Source organism: Condylostylus longicornis, unplaced genomic scaffold, assembly GCF_029603195.1.
Source record: "Condylostylus longicornis isolate FDR11 unplaced genomic scaffold, ASM2960319v2 ptg000010l, whole genome shotgun sequence".
In the NCBI taxonomy this organism is placed as follows: Eukaryota; Metazoa; Arthropoda; class Insecta; order Diptera; family Dolichopodidae; genus Condylostylus; species Condylostylus longicornis.
Window position 1 is genome coordinate 17582092 of NW_026577979.1, and position 20753 is coordinate 17602844.

At 23.6% G+C, this 20753-nt stretch overlaps 2 protein-coding genes across 2 annotated transcripts in view; one reads left to right on the forward strand and one right to left on the reverse strand.

Moving 5' to 3' along the window:
* The window catches only part of LOC129618681 (protein Mo25), a 46328-nt gene extending 42376 nt beyond the window's left edge, over positions 1-3952 (reverse strand). Inside the window, exon 1 of the mRNA XM_055533580.1 lies at positions 3587-3952. Coding sequence (XP_055389555.1) covers positions 3587-3715 — 129 coding nt within the window. The 5' untranslated portion in view covers positions 3716-3952. The remainder of the gene's footprint in view (positions 1-3586) is intronic.
* A 4710-nt stretch (positions 3953-8662) lies between these two features.
* Positions 8663-20743, forward strand: LOC129619156 (bis(5'-adenosyl)-triphosphatase enpp4-like). Its single transcript, XM_055534256.1, has 6 exons — positions 8663-9058; positions 14909-14984; positions 15054-15165; positions 15740-16409; positions 18487-18732; positions 19013-20743. The coding sequence occupies exons 1-6, from the start codon at positions 8854-8856 to the stop codon at positions 19114-19116; spliced, it is 1413 nt and encodes a 470-aa protein (XP_055390231.1). The 5' UTR covers positions 8663-8853; the 3' UTR covers positions 19117-20743.
* Positions 20744-20753: the final 10 nt, after the last annotated feature.

A 20753-nucleotide genomic window follows, 5' to 3' on the forward strand; every position in this document is an offset into this window, starting at 1 on the left:
TGGTATTATCGATCAGAAAAATTTTTTTTTTTGGATTAATTCCAATAAACTATAAACTATACCTATACAACACAGAAAATAAAATATTGTACTTATTGCTTTCATTATCCTTAGCAACAGCCATATTACCAGTATAAAAATGCCCGTAAATATGTACGTTGAAACAAACAAACAAATATACATACATAATATACGTACTTAATAAGTAATACATGTACTAAAGTTTTTGCATAAGTTTTTTAAATATATGAATAAAAAATGTATAAATAGGTATAAATAAATGTATAACGGTATATTCGCATAGTATATAGTGAATTAAAGAGAAATAAGATGTATATGTATATGCATATGCTTTTAAAGTTGAGACTTGCGACTGACAAATTCCTGAATGCTTCTTTATTGCCTTCCATTATCCCTTGCCACAGATACAACAATCATTTTGTAACTAAAAATCAAAAGCTAAAATTTTTTTTTAGTTTTACGAAGCAGTGATGAAAAATGAAACAATGAAGAAATTTTTTAATTCTCCAAGGGTCAAGTAATTACGACATTGGAAATGAATATTATTTATATATCGTAAAGAGAAAAAATTACATATGCACATAAGTTATTCGTTTAAGAGAACAAAAGATACAAAAATAAAGGAGATAATTATGTACTTAGTACGAATTTCCTTTTATTTATGGATTTTTAGACCCGCCTTTAAGTCAATGAATTTAAATCTTTCCGAAATGAAAATACTAAAACTTGTTAAACTTGTAAGATTAAAGTTATAATTTTGTAAATTTTACTACGAGAACCCAAACATCAAATTTCACCAATGAAGATTAACATATTTTGACTAATCTTTTAATTATTAAGTATCTTAACAAATTGATAGAATCAGAAAATTTGTCAATTAGATAATTCTTTCCTTCAGTTAAGAATCAAAACTAAGTAATAACAATTCTGAATTTTACTGGTAAAATGTATTTCTAGTACCTACCTGTTCTTTTTCGATTATTGAGACAAAATTTTAACATCTAGTTTTACTTTTAGATAAAATTATGCGTGAACATTAATTTTTTAAAGATTTTCTTAATCATGAAAAAATTGAAATAAAAAATGTTACTTAATATATATACCTTTGCCGCAGAATTTATATAAATTAAAGCACGTGCCCTTTTATATATGAAAAATAAGTATATTCCTTAAAAATAATACCAGAAAATTAGATTTATTCGGCGGATTGTATTTGTATACATTTATAGAATATGAAAAACAAAAAGAATAGAAGACCATGTAAAAGAAAAAAACGAAATAAATAAGGATATTAAAAAAATTTACGTATCTTGTATTTTATTATTTTGATATAAAAAAAATCATAAAGTTTTTCGTTTTTTTTTTTCGTTTCAGTGACATCTGATTTAGAAAACCTTGAAATTTCCCATTCTGTCTCGCATACTATCATAAAAAAACCAAATCAATTTTAAAGGAAATTAAGTACTGCAAACATTTATTTTTAACAATTTTGCAGGTATATATGAACAAGGTATTTCCGTTTTACGTGAGCTACAAAGTTATAGCTCATTTTATTAAAATATAACAATTTTTTCAAATTTTTCAAAGGCATGTGATACCTATAATTGAAAAGTTCAGGGTGGTCAAAATAAATTTATACTTACATATGTGTTTATATATACTTAAACTTTTGCAAATTTTCCACACTTAGAATTTGTGAGCAAGTGTATAAAATATACTGTATATAGGAAAAACCAACTATAAAATAGGTGAAAAGGAATTGAGGTTTGCATCTGAATCGATTAAGATCATTGATACATAAATTTTTACCCCTGTAATGAAACATTTTAGTTGACCTAATATTCGAATTTGAAATAAAAACAGAGAAAAAAACGCCTCACTTTTGCACGCACAGTTAGATTGTCTATGTAAGTAATTATTTAACTAAGTCAATTGCTCTATGTTTTAAATACAGTAGTCAATTATTTTATTTTAATACAAGTACGTAAGTATTTAAAATGCATACTTACATTTACAAATACATTTTAACATGCTGGTGTTACATATCTAATGTACAATAAATACTTACATACATAATTAATAATTAAAAAGTTAAATACAAATCAATCATAAAATCATTAATATCGGGGGGACGTTGTTATTTAACACATGTAAAGAATAAGTGTATAATATATAAAGTATGAACTTTATATAATTACTCTTTTAAAAAAGCTGGAGTAAGTTATTTGATGTGCATCTTCACTGTACACCGTTAAAAGAAAATAAAGCCAAGGTTATATCACTTGAAAAAATTATTGCGAATTTTAATTAATCTTTATTTGAGAATAAAGGGATGAACAATTAAAAATAAAAAACGTTTAAGTATTTTGCATTTCCTTTATCCTTATTATGGATTTTGAGCATAAGAGAATGGTCTGAGTTAAATGACTTAAAAGCACAGTTCTTGTAAAACAATGTTAAAAAAATTTATTAATTAAAAATAAAAAACTTCCACCATCCTCAACTTTCATTTACACTTTGTTTTTTTCTTTGGATTTTAAATTTTTTGCAAATAAAACTGCAAACATAGTTCATATTGCTTCCTTTACAAACAAAGGAATGATTAATTTTAGTACTCGAAATTTAATCATCTTATCCTTTTTTGTACTATTCGAAATCGAAAACCTCAAAATGTTTACTATAAAAAAAACCACAATATTTAGTAAAACAATAAAGTGAAAATTTCGATAAAAAATAATAAAAAAACAAAAACTAAAAGAATAAGTAGAATTTTGAAGAAACACCATTTTTGACGTGAGAAGTTGCACGTATTTACCACAAAATAAAAGAAAAATATGTAAATAAAAGAAATGGCGACGATTTTACGACAGTGGGTAAGTAAAGAGAATTAAAACTGCAACTTTTGAGCTATTACTTTGAATATTTTGAAAATAAACACTTTTGGAACTATATAAGTAAGTACATATATTTTATCATACTAAATTTTATTTGATTTAACAAAAACGTCAAGTAATAAGAAATTTTAAAATTTCTGGATTTAAATTTATAATAAATTGGCAATTTTAATCGCAGGTAAACTGCTTCAAAATTTGAACAAACAAAAAAATAATCGTGAACAAAGGATTTTTTTTAGTTCCGTTGAAAAAAAAAAATTTTTTTTAAAAGTGATCTTAAATTTATATTTATAATTTGCTATGCAACAGACTTTCAGTATTCCTATCTCTAATTCTATCTTATTAAATCTTTTATAATCACAAATTTCAAATGAAACTTTATAAATATTGAAATCGATTTTAAATTAATTGAAATTTTATTACAAATTCATTGTAAAGAAATTGATTGCAAACTACTCTAATCTTTATATCCACAAAAAGATTTTAGGTATTACTCGTATGTGCATTATGTTCTGGTGACATGACAGTCATTTTATTTTTTTGATAAGGAAGACTACGATATGATTTTTTCTCTCCTCAATTTAATGACGTGTATCGTTTTTTTTAATTGAATCAAATTAAAGACCACATTTATAAATTTCTACAAAAAATTTTAATTTTTTGAAACTTACCAAATTTTTACTGACATCTTCTTGTGCCTTTTCAGCTTTTTTATCGCCTCGTTCTAATGAGTTGACAGCTTCCTTAAGAGCTTTCACCAGCTCAGCTGGACTTTTTTGGGATTTACCGAATAATGGCATTTTGATTATATTTAGTATGTGATTCGTTATTGAAATATTTTTTTTAAATACAATTATAATTAAATTAAGTTTTATATAAATTTACTTAGTTGGTTATGTTAATTTTATTTTAAATTTATTGTATATTTAGTTTCTAATTAATTTATTAATAAAATCTACAAAAATTTTTCTTTTTAAAGTTAAACTAGGTATAATTTGTTTTTTCTTTTTTACTTGTATTTATTTTTTATTTAAATTTAATATATACAAATGTTATATATAGGTACCTATATAATTTTTTGAATATAGGTAAGTATATAATTTGAAACTGTATACAATTTAAATTACTTATATATTTTTGTGTTGATACAAAATAATAATAATAAAAAATCCTAATGCTTTAACACTATAAGCATAGAAATATGTATATTATATTATACAAAATAAAACACTTGCTTTCAATAATATTTTCCTTTATTTATTTATAATTGTTTTTAAATAAGTAGCATAATGCCGAATATATTTATCGATATATATATTATATAGCATTAACGTAGTCATGTAAATACACACATGTGGATTTGTTTGTATAAAATAAATTAACTTATGCACTTGACAATATATGTACATATGTATATACTCTTGCATGCATACATATACCTTAATTTTAGGAAATAGGTAATAAATGTTTACGAAAAGAATAATAATAATAAAGAAAATTTTTAAGGAACCTAAACAAATTTTGGAGCAAATTCATAAATTTTTGGAAGTAAGTGTATGATGGGTAACAATTTTTTTTTTATTTGCAACCGATAATGAATGACGTTTTTTTACGATTTTGTGTTAAAATTAAATAACATTTAAAATTAAATAACAAAATATATATTCAGATAAGTATATATATATGTATACATATATGACTGTGCAAGTACAATTTTTAATAAATAAAAAAAGAAAAATATAAAACTTTTTATTGTCAAAATGAAAATTTTATGAATTGACGTCAAAAAGAATTTTTTTGACAGTTTTTTTTTTTAATTTTTGTTTTCGCTTATTTCGGTATTAAATGAAATTCAATTTTTTTTTTCACTTAAAAAAATTTATAAGCTTGAGATCACCTTTTTTTGTATTAAATAATATAAAATTTATAATATATAAGTAATAAATTTATTAAACCTCTTTTTATTTTACAAAAAAACCATTAATATTGTTTTCATATTTCATTTTTGCTGGAAAACTTGATGCACTTGCATTGAATTTATTATGCAAAACTAGTTTAATTTGTAACTTTTATAATTGTTATATTTATTCTTCAATTACACAAGTCTTTTTTCATTTCAACTTCAAAATTAAAAAAATTTGTTAGTACCTATTTCGAAAATCATAACCTCAAAATATATTGAATATTTTATTATATTTTTCTTATATTTTTTTTTTAACAAATCATCGGTGAAAAAATAATTTGTAATATACGTATAGGAACATAAAAACATGCATAAAAGAAAAATTAAATAGCTATTGAATTAAAAAAATATTAATTTCAAAATAAAATAAAATAATTCGAATTAGTATTTGCAATGTCTGAATTTTAATTTTATATCAAAAATATTTGATTCTTTTTTAATTTGTCACTATAAAAATTAAAAAAATTTATCTAATTTCAATTCTAGGTTAATTAAGTTTTGCCTTAATGGCTCCTTGTCGTTGGTAGTTACTTTAAACTATCGCCGCCTTAATAATTCTAGGTAGGTACTTTATGTAGAATTGAATTTTTCAATATGAATTCTACTTTCATACACTTTTATTATATACATACATATACACATATATGGCATATCATATATATATATATACTTTCTTCTTTTTATATATCTTTTGGTTTTTTATATTGGAAATAGTTTATATGTATGTAAATTTTTTTCGTATTAAAAAAATAGTATAAATAAAAAACCAAATACTTTTGGGGAAAAACGGAAAAAAATTGTTCTAATGAATTCGGCAGAGTTAATAAAAAATTTTTTCTTTGTTTCTAATATTCGAAATTAGCTTTACAAACTATTCTAAAGAAATTTTGTATTATTCTTTTTCTTTTTTTAGAAAGTTTTTCCTTTTTTAATCGACTACAAAAATTAAAAAAGTTTTTAACGACACGACGATTTTCTCTTGACTGATTAAATTAAAATGTCAAATTGTCATTTACACAGTAATACCAACCAATTACGTTAAAGTGTAAAGTTACCAAATTAAAACGAAAATCTTTTAATATTGATTTTACATGACATAACTATGTTAATTTATAAATAGAGCCACATTTAACTATTTGATAGAACTTGAGTATGTAGACACTTTATATATGAATTTTAAATGAATGAACTAATAAATTGCAATCAGGGAGTATCTTTTAATTATTGATTGTCTTTCTGAATTCATTAGTTCTAACTTACCATTAGTTCTAAATTGTTAACTTATATTTAATCTAAATATCTAACATTTTGGCTATAGTTTTGACATATTTTGAACCAACTTTAATAGTCAAAACAATATTTTATTTGCCTCGTTTTATTTATGTACGTTTTTCAGCTAAAGTTACAAAATTAATTTGTACTCTTGAATTACTGATGCTTTTTCTGCGATAGCTCGATTAAGTTTCTTTTAAACTGTTTTCCGCCTCTAATGAATATTTGAATATGTATAAACTTTTAAATCTGTTATAGTCAACATTTTCGCCTACACTTTCAAATTTTTATTTCTGAAATTCAATTAAGTACTCTGGAGCCATCAAGATGGTTCAGAGTACCAAATACATAATCAGAGATATGGTTTTGTTTTTGTATGTATTTTGTATGTATACGTTTTGTATGGTAAATCCTCAAAATTTGTATGTTATATTGCAGTAAAAACAGAAATAAAAATTTGAATATGAAATATTTTGACATTTATTTTTCACATAAAATTTCAAGCCATCTTCAGAAATAAATGTGTGAAAACTCTATTTACTCCTTTGTATAGACTTCTCCTTCGTAGAGAAAAGCTCGTGTAGTTGAAGTGGAAGTTTAGTAAGCCCTCATACTCTATTAAGTTGGATTTATTTTTTCACCGATTTGGATCAACAATATGCATTGTTTTTCATAGCTCAATAGTAAATCAACCCTTATCTTTTAAATGACAGTGGCAATGCTAGTCTAGCAGAATTTCTATTCTCATTTTTTCTCATTTCCCACTCATTTTCATTTAAAGAATTAAGACAGCTTTTGCAAATCAAGCAAAATTGTACGATTCAGTTTGAAACGAAAATATTTGATTTGAAAATACTCAATTCAATAACACTAAATCGAATGAGAAGAATATAATTTTCCATCCAATTTTTTGACAGCTGAAACATTACTAAAATTTTTGTAGTATTGTAATCAGCTAATGCAATGTATATATCTATTAGGGTACCAAGCTGAAATTACCTTTAGAAATTTTGCCGGAAAAAATTGCAAAAACAATTCTTTTATTATTTTATGAAATTTTTGAGTATTCTTTGGGACCTAGTGGTTCATTAAAAGCGATTTAATTATGATATTTTTTGTTTTGCTTAATTTTTTCAATTTCTTTTTAAACTCAATTCCTTATTCAAAAACTTTACTCATTTATTCAGTACCCTTTCATTTTGAAGACAATAAAGGTTGTGGAATTTTTTTTAAGCAGATGATATTTACCAACCAAAATTTTTGAAATTTAAATTTTGAATTGAAAAAGATATGTAGAATCAGCAGAGTTAAAAATATTTATCAATTTCCTTCACACAAGTAATTTGCGACACCCTTTCCATTCAAACTCCATATATACTTGGAATTTATTTTTGATTTGCTCTTTAAGCTTGGTGGTGTATACACACATAAATCCCATACGTCAATTATGTCGTAAAGAATAACAAAAGTGACAGCAAATATGAGCAAATCAAATTTGATTTGTAAACACTAATTCGATTAGTTGTCCTATTTTGCTTGATTTGTAAACCGTACCAAATTCAACAGAACTCATATATTTAAACAATTTTTAAAAGGAACCCAATGCTTCTGGCTAGGCTTACGTTTAGCTATAAATGTGCATCCTGATTATGTTTATAGCTTAAAGTAAAAGCTAATTACTCATTTTTTGCAGAGACTAAAGTAATAAGCATAAGCAAATTAAACTGCCAGCAAAAAATTACGTTTCATTCCCATTAAGGGGAGTGCATGAAGTACATACGTAACTTTAAGGCACTACTGCAATTTGTTTTACTTGCTAATTTTGAATCTGCTGCCTGTCAAAATTAAACACTTGACAGCAAATTTAACATGTAGGTGCTATCTGACTAAACAAAATTAAAAAACGTTATAATAATAGATAGAAACCACCTAATGCATAATATTTTTTCATATTATTTATTTGATACTCGGCATCAAATTCATGGCTACAACATGTATATTGTATAAAAATTTTAATAGAAATTTTTTTGTTTGTTTGAAACTTTCTTTTTTAGAAAGGAGAAAAGAATATAAAATAAGGGTAGAGCTGCTTCGCCTGATTTTAATGAATTCTTATAGCAAGTAAAAAGCTCAAAATTAAAAAAAATATTTTTTAGATTAGCAGATTCTTCGGATGATTTCAAAAGTTTTTGAGCTAAAAAGTCACAAATTTAGCTTGTGGGGAACTGAATATTAAAGTTATGGAACAATAAGCAAATAGAATGTAGGTTAAATGATTGCTTTAAAAAATGTACAACAATAAATTATACAAATAATTGTGAATTTCTTTTTTGAATCATTTTACTATATTGAATTTCTCTACAAGTTTCAGCAAGCAACATGTTTGACATTTAACTTCAACACAGACAGTTAATGTGTTGCTGCAACTTTCAAAATAAATTTTTTCTTTTGAATTTTTCCTTTATTTTTATTCCGGTAAACAGGTTCAACAGCCAGAGCCAGTAATATTTTATTTCAGTATTTAATTAACGTCGTTATAGTGTGCAACTTATAATTTAATTTATAATATTAAGAATTTATATTATATATTCATTAAAAAAAAATTAATATACAGGAAAATAAAAGAAAATTATTTCACATTTACATTTATGCATACAATCGTTTGATATTTTAATAATAAAATATTAAATAATAAGAATAAATATGAAGAAAATTCTAATTTTAATAATATATTTATATAATGTTTGTTATTGTGTACCTGTTGATGTCGTCGACACTGATGGAGCAAATAATAACGAAACAAAAATAGAGGAGAAGCAAATCTTAATTATTATAAGTTATGATGGTTTTAGAAATGAATATTTACATAGGAATGTTACACCAAATATGTTGGATTTTAGAGAAAATGGTAAGAAAATTAAAATAGCGATCAAGAAAACAAAGATTTTTTTTATAAAAACGTAAAAAAAATAAAATATGTTAAAATTCAAGTCACTTTCCCTTGACTTTGGAATATTTTTAATAGCTCTGTATATCTATTTTTTGTTATTGAATTTTAATAACAAGAAAATTCACTTTCTTTTTGGTATATTAGAGGCTATTTAAATCTTTTTTGAAAGAAAAAGAAAAGCTTAATAGTTAATATTGCTATTAGGCAGGCATTAAATAGTGAATAAATTCGAATGTAGGCAGGTATGTAAATAAAGTGTTATGAGTATCACAAAATTTTTAAATTGAATTAATTTTAATATTTCTTATACATAGCTATATTTACTTGTTGTCCTCTTTCTTTTTTGCTTCTGGATGATTATTTGAGATGTATTTAATATGAACTGTTTTAAATAAATAATAAGATGATGAATTTTATTGTGAGAGAATTAAATTAAGCGAAAATGAATTGTTTTTCATTATTCGTATGGAATGCTTTGCAACAATATGAGTAATTTTTAATCTCTATGTTATTATTAAATTCAAACCATTAAATATTCTAGATAAAAGAATAAAAGTACATACGTACTTACCTATAATATTTTTGCGAGTGCTCAAAGTTTTAACTATACATATTTATTGTTTTTATTGTTTATAGTATTGTTCTTTAAAAAAATTAAACAGACATTTTTGAGCTTAACTAAAATTATTTAGCTATTTAAAGTATAAATATAATATTTATGTATACTTAGGTATATTCTAAGTAGTAACAAATATATAAAATAAGAAAATCTTTCAATATGGTTAACTACAATTTTTTATTAACTAAATTTTAATAGATATATGAGATTTGTACGTGGAAAACACGGAAAAATAATTATAATCGCACCTTGGCTTTATAGTAATACATATTGTACAGGTACCTACATAAGTAGTAGTTTTGTATAAGAGTAAGAAAATTAAAGAAAGTTTCACAGATAATTGCAAATTTGCCGCTTAATTATTTAAAATGTAAGCAGTTTCAAAATAATGTGTGAATTACACATTAAATTTACAATGTAAAAAAATTTTAAAATATAAATGCATATGTTCATATTTAGCTACTATCCATCCCGCATAAGTATTTACAAGTGTAACGACACTCGGTTACATATGTAACTATAGACTAAATATTTCACGGGAATATACATAGAAGCTTTATACCCCATGTAACAAAATCCTCTATACAGGATACAGCTCGAAAACGAGTATATCTACTCGTCCCTCTCATACAATATTTTGCTGGAAGTTGATCAAAGAAGCATAATATTATTTGCTGCCTTATGCGGAACACCCTGTATAAGGGAGCATTTCGTTTAACAAATGCCAAAAAAAACTTTACAACTTTTTTCATGCGATTTCTATATTATTTAGAAAGAAAACTTACAGGTCTTGAGTGCTTGTTACAAATAGATTGCACTGTAAATTTATGATTGTTTTACAACGTGATCAATTGTCCAACTACTTCTTATGTTATGTATAATTTACAAAGCGATGCATTACAATTTTATAATTTAAGGAATTTAACATTTTTAGGTACAAAAGTACTTTTAATCTACATATAAGCATAACAACTTTTCAACTCATCTAATCACATGATTATTTTGCCTTAATTTTATTTTAAGGTATCTGCTAAAATCATATTTCAAATATTTCTTTAAAGCCATGGTGATTAACTACTCTTAAATTATAACAAAAATAAATTTTCATTATGTGATTTATCTATGATCAAATTGCGATAAGTGTGCCTGCCTTAATTTAATTATGCTATTATATTCAGCTCTTGAAGTACGCTGTTGAAGTTACCTATATTATGTAGTTTGGAAATTGATAAATGATAACAAAATTTTATAAAATCCTTTTTAATTTTAAAATGTCGGGGTGTTAGTCCCACATATTGTACTGTTTTTGTTTTTCTTTTTTCGTGATGTATATTAACATTTAGGCATATTTTAAAATAATTGTTCAAAAATTTGATAGGCAATATAATAGACATATGTATGTACATCGTTCCTTAAAATTTACAACAATGTTCTTTTTTCAAGTGTTTTGTCTTATTTTTTTTTGTTTCCAATCCAATTATTTGATTCCTATTTTGTGTTTTCTAGATTAGATTTTGCATATAGCTATACTTATATGTATGCTTTATTTTATATTATTTCGTACATGTTTCCAGGAGGAGAGGGCAGTTACTTTGAATTTTGACTTAATTTTGTTTTTGGAGACGGTTGTAATTTACACATAAATTAACTAAATTCTCCATAAAAAATTTTGAAAATAAAAAAGAAAACATGTTTAAGCAACGTTTTAACCTTTTTGTTCGTAATTACGGTTAATAACACATTTTAAGGTTTTCCAGTACCTATATCATTTTTAATATTATTTCAATTTTTTCTTCTTTTCATAATAAAAACATTTTGCACGTGATTTTGTTTGTATTATGTATAATAAAAAGCTCAAATTGTTATGGTTCATTTGTTTTATTGACAACGAACATTTTTGGTGCACCTTGGTGAAAATCCAAATGTGAATAACGCGCATAACAATTTTAATGTTAAAAATGTAATAAAATAAACTTCTTTTTGCATTTTGCACATAGCTATTTTCGGGAGAAAAATACGTTTAAAAAATTTAAAGTATAAACATACATTTAATGTATATGTAGTATGTTTGACTTTATTTAAACAGAAAATATTAAATAAACTACTAATTCTTATAGTTGTCGTAATTGGATATTAAAGTCGAAGTAAATTTAATATAAAAATTTTGAATTTTTAATTCTTTCAAATGAAAGACGCTTGAAGGTAATTAATATGGTATGAGAATTGTTTTTTGAATTATATTGAAAGTTCTCTTTTTTTTAATAAGTTTTTTTTAATTTCATTTAAAATATTTCATTTAAATTTTTTTAAACAAATACTTAGAAAAAATAATACATTAAAAATATAATTAGGGTTTTTCCTAAACACAGTGCATTGTGATATGCGGTGAAAACTGCGCTATATTCATGTTCACAAAAGGATGTTGCCAATGTAGTTTGTTTCATAAACATGTATCACAGTTAAATCATATGAACCGTTTTGATATTATAGAATTGTTAAAAATATATTGCATATTCATCACGTTAAGCTTTTGCAGTATTGCGTTCATGAAAATCTTTAGTGTTTAGTTATCAATAGATATAGAGCTTTTTATTTTCAAATTATAAGAAGTTGGCTGCCAGTAAAGTGTACTTTATGAACTTTTTTATGATTTGAAGTTGAGATGCTCACATAAAAATTATACTTGGGTGGAAAATTAAGATTGGGCAAGGTTAATTAAATATCCATTTTCATTATGATTCTCGTTTGTTTCGATTTTTGTAAATTATCATGTACTACAATTAGATATTCAATAATGAATAAGGCAAGAAGAAAAAATTTAAGGCCAAGAATTATGTACCTTTATATTTTTTTACGTTTCGTACAAATTTCGCATCACTAACAAAACACAATTTTTAGTTGTTTTAGGTTGGGTTCAATTTCCTATAAGTATGAAAACTTTAATCTACACATAAATGTTGCAAAGACCCAAAAGTCTTATTTGCCTTTTGTTTTGTTTTAATTCTTCATGTTATAATTTTCATTTCTTATTTTTGTTCTACGAAAGTAATCCAAAATTAAGTTTTATTGTATTTTTTTCCATAGTTTAATATACTCGTATAATACGTCTATTACCCAAATAGGATCAGGTAGGTATAGGTAAACGAGGAAAAGGTTATTTTTGGCTTACTCAGATAACTCATTCGCCTAAATTTTTCCAATATCTTTATCTCTCTTTGATGCATTTCATAAAATTGGAATGACTTTGATTTTTTGTATGAAAATGAAAAAAAAATATTTATAGGTAAATTTTACGGTTCCTTATTACCTCCATACTTGATATAAACTTCAAATAAACAATTTGTATATTATTAAAATAAGCATTTGTATATTAATAATGTAAGTAAACAAGTAGCACGTAAATACATATTAAAATTGAAATCAAGTACGTAATAAATAAAGTTATTGCATTCCTATTAAATTTTAGCTTGGTAGTTATTTTTCGTTCCATAAATGAACAAAATCGTAGATTTTTTTCATTTACAATAAAAAAAATGTTTTCTAAAGTAAATTGAACAAAATTAAATAAATACACAAAAATAAAAGTTTTTACTTTACTTTCGATCATTGAATTTCCATTTTGTTTGCTTATATTAGTAATTTTTTATAAAAAAAAAATAAGTACACTAGATCCCCGATTTACGACAGAGCCTAGTAAATCGAAAAATAGCCTAGTAAATCGAATCTTGTTAAACTAGGTTTTTCTTAAAAACTGTATTCATACATACACAATATATATATATATATATATATATATATATAAATTCATAAATATACATCAGATAACTGTTGCTAAACTCAATCGTTAAGCATATCGCCAAAAGGTGCAAAAACATCTTTTGTCACAAATAAGCAACTATCAGTTAAATTAAAAGTGCAACAAGCATCATAATTTACAAGAAAGTAGGTTAAATAGAGGGAGGAGAAGAAAGGCAATTAAAATAAAATGGCGAGCACAAAAAAAAACTTAAGGACTACCCACATACCAATCTCCAAACATTGAATACTATATAATCTAATATAAGAACATATACATATAATGCATGTGTCTGTTTAGATTCCAAGCTAAAAAAAATAACATTGCTTTAAAAAAAAAAACAAAAATTATATCGACAAATTAATATGCCATGCCAAATAATTACAATATTGTAACAAACAGTTTTGTATTTTTTTTTTGATTTTCAATACAACAATACAAAGGAAAAACTACAAATAATCAAAATTTGTTCAAGTTCAACCTAAGAGCGCTATACAATTTCTTTCAAATATTTCTCTTACAAGCGTCGCAACTATCAATAGAAGTCTTTGTGAGAATTAATAAATTTTAGAACGGAGATGTCGTAAAATCGTTGTATATCAGGTGTGTCGGTAATCGGGGACCTAGTGTATGCTTAAAGTTTATTTATTGTATCGTAAGTTTAACATTGTGCTAAAAATTTTTTTTTTATTCTTTTTCTAGTCTGTTATGACACTTGTGATGATGTAAAATGAGTTATTTTTAAAGGCAACAATTAAGAGAGTATTAAGAAATTATTTGACATCATTTAAGAACAAAAAAGGGTACCAGTATTATGTGTACAGCACAACAACCTTAAATTTCAAAAACTTGTTTAGCATAATTTTTGAAATAAATTTTTTTGTGCAATCACATAAAACTATATTTTTTTTAATCTTGTTCACACAAAATTTGATTTGGGTTATTTTACATTTATAACGGGGAAACACAGTTATTAATGCAATACAAATTAACAAAGGCAACTAAATTTTTAAAAACGAGTTGAAAAATTTCAATTTCGTGTCAATAATTTTTTTTTTTGAACTTTGAATAAAATTATTTAATTGACCTGAGCAATATGCTTATTACACAATTTTTAATTTATTAAAATCTAATATGTACTGATAACAGTTTAGATTTGATGTCAGTAACTAGTGAGAAGCACTATAAGTTAAGCTTTTTCTATAATAAATTTTTTTGTCATATCGAAGTTCTACGTGCTGGATTTTAATATTCTATTCAGTTTTTTGTTTCATTTTTAAAATTTAAATTTAAATTGACATTTTTTAGGTACATACATACATACATATAACGTATGTTTTTGATTTTGTGGTATAGTTTATTTAAAAATCCTTCTTTCTATTTCCCATTTTAGGTGCTTATGCAGATTACATGAAAAATGTCTTTCCAACAAAAACATTTACAAATCATCATTCAATAGCAACTGGATTGTACGTTCCTTTTTGTTTTTTAAATAATTTTAAATTCTTATTAAAAAAATTTTTAATAAATTTCTTTAGATATCCTGATAAGCATGGCGTTTTAGCTAATAGTTTGTACGATACGGAAAAAGGACCACTAAAATATTCATATGATTTATTTCATTTTAACCCGGAAGTTGTACCTATTTGGGTAAGTAAACTCTAATAAAATACGATAAAAATTAATTTTTAATTTGTTTAGAATAATGGTATTTTACATATACTTTTTTTTTTATGTGGAACACGTACAAATTTTTAACATAATAATTAGCATTTTTTTTTGTTATGTAATTGATAAGAGATTTTCAAAATATACATGCAAAATTCTAAATATTTTTAGAACTTAGCAAAATGTTTTATTGCTTTTCAATCAAATGTAAATGCAGGGTAAACATTTTATCTTTTTTTTTGATCAATGAAAATTTTTTTCTGATTTTCACACATAAAATTCCATTTTTCGTCTAAGTGAGTAAGTAAGTTCCGTAAACTACAATGCAATTATACTGAAAAATCTCCCTTTAGGCATTAATTACAATTTTCTTTTAGAGAGAATTAATCGAATTCCCATAACCTTAAGTAAAATACTAATAACTGAAAATTAGATTTGAATTGGTTGCCATTGAATGTGTTCTTTAGGTTTCAATAGGTTTAAACAATGAAAAAACAATATTTAAAAGATAAACCAAAATTTGTTAAAAATAAAATAATTAAATTTTATTTTATAGATTTTGAATCAACAGTATGGAGGAAAGTCTGCATGTGTTATGTGGCCTGGGAGTAATTTTGAATATTTAAATCAAACTTGCCATTATACTATGATTTACAATACCTCAGTGCCATTCAATGATCGTGTAGATCAAATGATTACATGGTTAACTAAAGAAACTGATGCTCCAAATTTAGTTATGTTTTATTCAGAACAACCAGATAAATTAGCACATATGGTTGGTCCAGATTCAAGTAATATAACTGATATGGTAGAAAAAATGGATTTGTTAACTAAATATATACAAGATGAATTAGCTAAAAATAATTTAATTAATCGTACAAATGTTATACATTTAAGCGATCATGGTATGGCTAGTACATCACAACCTTACTTTATAAATATAACAGATTATTTAGAACCAGATACATATAAATATTATGGTACATCACCTGTTTTACAAATTGTACCTGAAAAAGAAAAATATGATGATGTGTATGAGCGATTAAAAAATGCTTCAATAGAAAATAAGAATTTTAAAATATACACAAATGAAAATTTATTAGAACGTTGGCATGCAAATAATACCAGACGTTTGGGGCCAATAATTCTAGTAGCTGAATATGGATATGCATTTGATGATATGTATATATTAGCAAATCATTTTCGAAAAGAAAATAATGTGCCATGTAAGTAATAATTTATAATTTTTTTTCTTGTAAGATTATTTGTACCAAAAGTATTAATACTAAGGTACATTATATAATAGTCAGTTAAAACGTTTCTCTAATTTTCTAAAAAAAAATTATATTCTTAAAATCTGCTGACTTTGCCTTAAAATTTAGTAAAGATCTATTTGTTAAATGATTAAAGAAAAGTTAAAGCTTAGCATTAATAATTTTCAAGTTTTAATAGTTGAGAAGAATATTTTAAAAAGCAGAAAATTTATTGTATGATTCATTTGAAAAATTAAAAAAATTTGCATTCAATTGGAATGATTCATCTTTCATTCAGGTAATTGACACAATATATTTCAGTTTCCTTACAAAAAGTTTCCAAACAAATAGGTTTTTATTGTGTAGGATTTGAATCTTATTGAGTGATATGTGACATACTTTTATTCGCAATTTATTATTCGTAAAAAAGAATTATCATTAGACAATAATGTGAATATTTTGTCTGGAAGCTTTTTATTGTTACAATAATGTTTAATACATACTTTTTTTTTAAAGTTGTATGTAATAATATGCTAAATATTTATAAATTTTATTAATACAAATTTTTCAAATATAAAAATAATTTCAATAATAATTTTTTGTGTAAATAATTAATTAGAGAATTCAATTAACATTTTATTTTTTTTTCCAATAAAACTTTTTTGTAGTATGTATTCGCTTTCAAGGGTATAATTATTAGAACGTTTTGCATTTAAATAAATTTTTATATAAGGAAATATGAGGTCAGTTTAAATATAAATTATATTTTTTAATTGAATTTTTCTCTATTCTTCTTAACTACTGTGATTTATAACTATTTTTAAAAATAAAAAAAAGCTTGATAAGAGTGTTGGAATTAAAATTATGTGTATACGTGTGTATATACATCATGACATTCTGATTTAGGTAAACTTTAAATTTATTTATGATTGACGAAGTTTCTGCTTAAATTATTTGGGTTCTAGTTATAACAAAAAAAAATATTTTCGTGATAAAATTTTTATATTGTTCATACTAAATTTGTAGTAGTAACATTATTGTTTTTATGATCGTTTTTTACAAAATATAGGTAAAATATTTAAGTATATGCACACAGTGACGTCATTCTATAACCATCATTTCAAATTCAATGGATATTTAAAAAAAAAGCTAAAAATTTAACTGTTTGCGATAAATTTAAAATTTATATATTTGTGCTATGTAATTTTTCAATCTGTATTATAATATTTCTTATAATATTGTTTATTTAACGATAACTTTATGTTGCTGCGTTGTGTTATACCTTAAGACTTAAATATTTTAAAGGGTTTGATGCAGAATTAAGGAGATGCATTCGAATTTCAACTAGAATATGTTTGTTTTTATGAAACCCGATTTTAAATTAATTTCAAAATTTTATCTTCTATATAAGGAAATCTTCTAAATGTGATGTTCGCACATTTGTCCATACTGTTGAATTGTTCATACTCAATGAATTGCTCACTGTTGCCCATACTCAATGAATTGTTCAAAATAATTTAAATTAATAAAACATGTATTACCAAACGTAGACTAGAGATTTTAATCTTTTGTTTGTATGTATTATATTAACATTTTACATAAAAATTGTTTAGGACTAAAACTCTTCAGTTCTAGTTTTTGAAAAAAGAAAAATTATTTTATCAATCCTGACAACATTTATAGTATAATGCTGCTCATATTGAATTTGAACAGAATTCATGTGATGTAATATGAAAATAATAACATTCCGTTGAAATATATAAATTGTGATCAAAAACTCAAGTTTCAGAAAAACATTTTAGATATCTACTTTTATAAAATTGTAACGTCATAAACCGAGTTGGGAAATTAGCATTTTAATGCCAAATTCGGTTTAATGGATTTTAAAAACCAGAAGGACATATTAAAAGCTTCCAAATTAGATTTCCTGAAATATGCAAATTATGAGTTATGTCAGTTATTTTATATTTTCTATAAAATTATATTATAATTATAGTAATTTATAATCTTTAATTCGCTTTATAAATATTTGATTGAAAAACCTTTTTAGTTACTATGAATTCATCATATGGTGTACATGGGTATGATAACGAATATGATTTAATGCATGCATATTTCATGGCAAAAGGACCACAAATTAAATCTAATTTTAAATTGAATCCATTTGAAACTGTTGATTTATATGAACTATTTATTAAATTATTACAAATTGATGATGTCAAATTAAATTATAAAACAAGTGGTTCATATAGTAGAGTTTCAGGAATTTTAATTGAAAATAAATCATATTTAACAAGTAAGTATTTTATAAATACTAAAAAAATTAAAAATGCTTAACAAAACACAATTTTTATTAACTCATCAAATTATACAAATTATAAGTGAATTTTTATTAATATTTATATTAGAATTTATGAAATTCTAATATAAATATGAATGAATAATTTGATTAGTTAGTAAAATGATAATATAGCAAATTAAAAATAAAAATTTATTTTGTCATATTCAAATATCAAACTGAAATGACTTTAAAATATTAATAGTAATAATAATTTAAAATATTATTAATATTTCAGATATAATAGTCTCAGTAGTTTTAGCTGCCATAGTTATTGTGTTATTAATAATATATGCTGTACATCAAGTCAAAAAGCGTCAAAACTATAATGTTAATATTTGATATTTAATATTTAAATAATGAATATTAAAATATAATTAATCACTTTTTTTTTCTCTATTATTTGTATGAAATTTTATTTTATTTTTTTGGTTCTTGAATATTGAAGGCTGTTCAAATGTATATAATATATTATTGTATGTACGTGCATCACGATGTGAATTTCATATTTTGCAATAATATAATTTTCTATTCTTAATTGTATAAAAATTTAAATACTAAAATACGATATTATTTTTTTTAATGTTCTTGTTTTTCTTTTTAATAAATTGTTATCAGAAACAAATTTTTATATTGTATAATATTATGTAATATTGTTTATATTCTAATACATATTCTGAATCAAAAAAAATATTTTTCGAAATTTGTTTTTAAAATAAGGTAATGTTGTATGTAATTTAAATAAAAAGAAATTCAGTGCTGTTTTATAGTTATTGAAGATAAATATTTGTTATATTACGTTCAGTGGAAAAATAGACTCAATAATAGTTAAAAATGTATGTATGTACAGAAAACAAAAAAATTATGATATAGATGTATGTATATAAAAGTAAATATATAAAATATATATTATATACAAACTTTTAAAACAAATATTTTAATTAATTTAAAATTTCTTTTTGTTTCATAGTCCTGGTAAGTAGTACAAGCCAAAGAGAACTCTTAATTTAAGAGCTTACCTTGATAAAGAAAAAATAAGGGAGTTTACATACATATTTAATTTTTTCTTATTATTCTAGCATTTTCAATTCTTTTTTATGCGATTTTAGTACAAAAAACATAGACGTTTACTATTTTAAAATATTTAGTGCATATTTGAGCCTACTTTTAAATTAAAAAATTTTTAGTAGCTTAGAGTGAATGGTTGAGAATTTAGAAAAAAGATTTTTAGATTTCCGATTATGTTGCATGGTACGGGTTATACATACTATTGTAGCAACCAAAGCCATAATCCTTGAACCATGCTACTTTGATTTTAAGCTAAATTATTGCCATTATTCAATAAGAAATTCTTTTTTTTTTTATCTAAATATTTTTATAATTGTTTTCTTAATTAATATTCATTTAATTTGTAATTCCATAAACTTTTATAGCCATAAACATTTGGGAAAAATCAAAAATTTTTTGGTAATGTTTTATATTTAAAGCTATTGGCAGTACCAATATGCATGAGAAAGTTTCCTTTTGATGAAATCTAATGTTTAATTATATTTACATGTATAATATGTTATTGTTAACTAAAAATAAAAATGTAAATGAAATGGTAGTGAAAAATGGGTTGACTACTGACCTCAGCTCAATTGAAAATGCAAACATGTTAGAAGTGTAAGCGAAATCAATGCTTGTAAAAGTAAAATTGAAATGAACTGAAAAGAAAAAAAAATATTAGTCAATAGGAGTTTATTTAATTTTTATGGCTTTGTTATTCTGTTATCGAAATTCATTACAAGCTATTACAGCTTTATTTAAGTGACTAAATCAGGGCATAATATGCAACTTTCGCTTTAAATATTAAACAATTTTTTTTTGTGGACAAGGAATGAGTAAATAAAAAAGAAAGAATGTAAATGGTTATTTACAAAAAATAAGAATATTTTTCTTTCTTAAATTTTTAACAATCAGTCAAGACAAATTTTTTT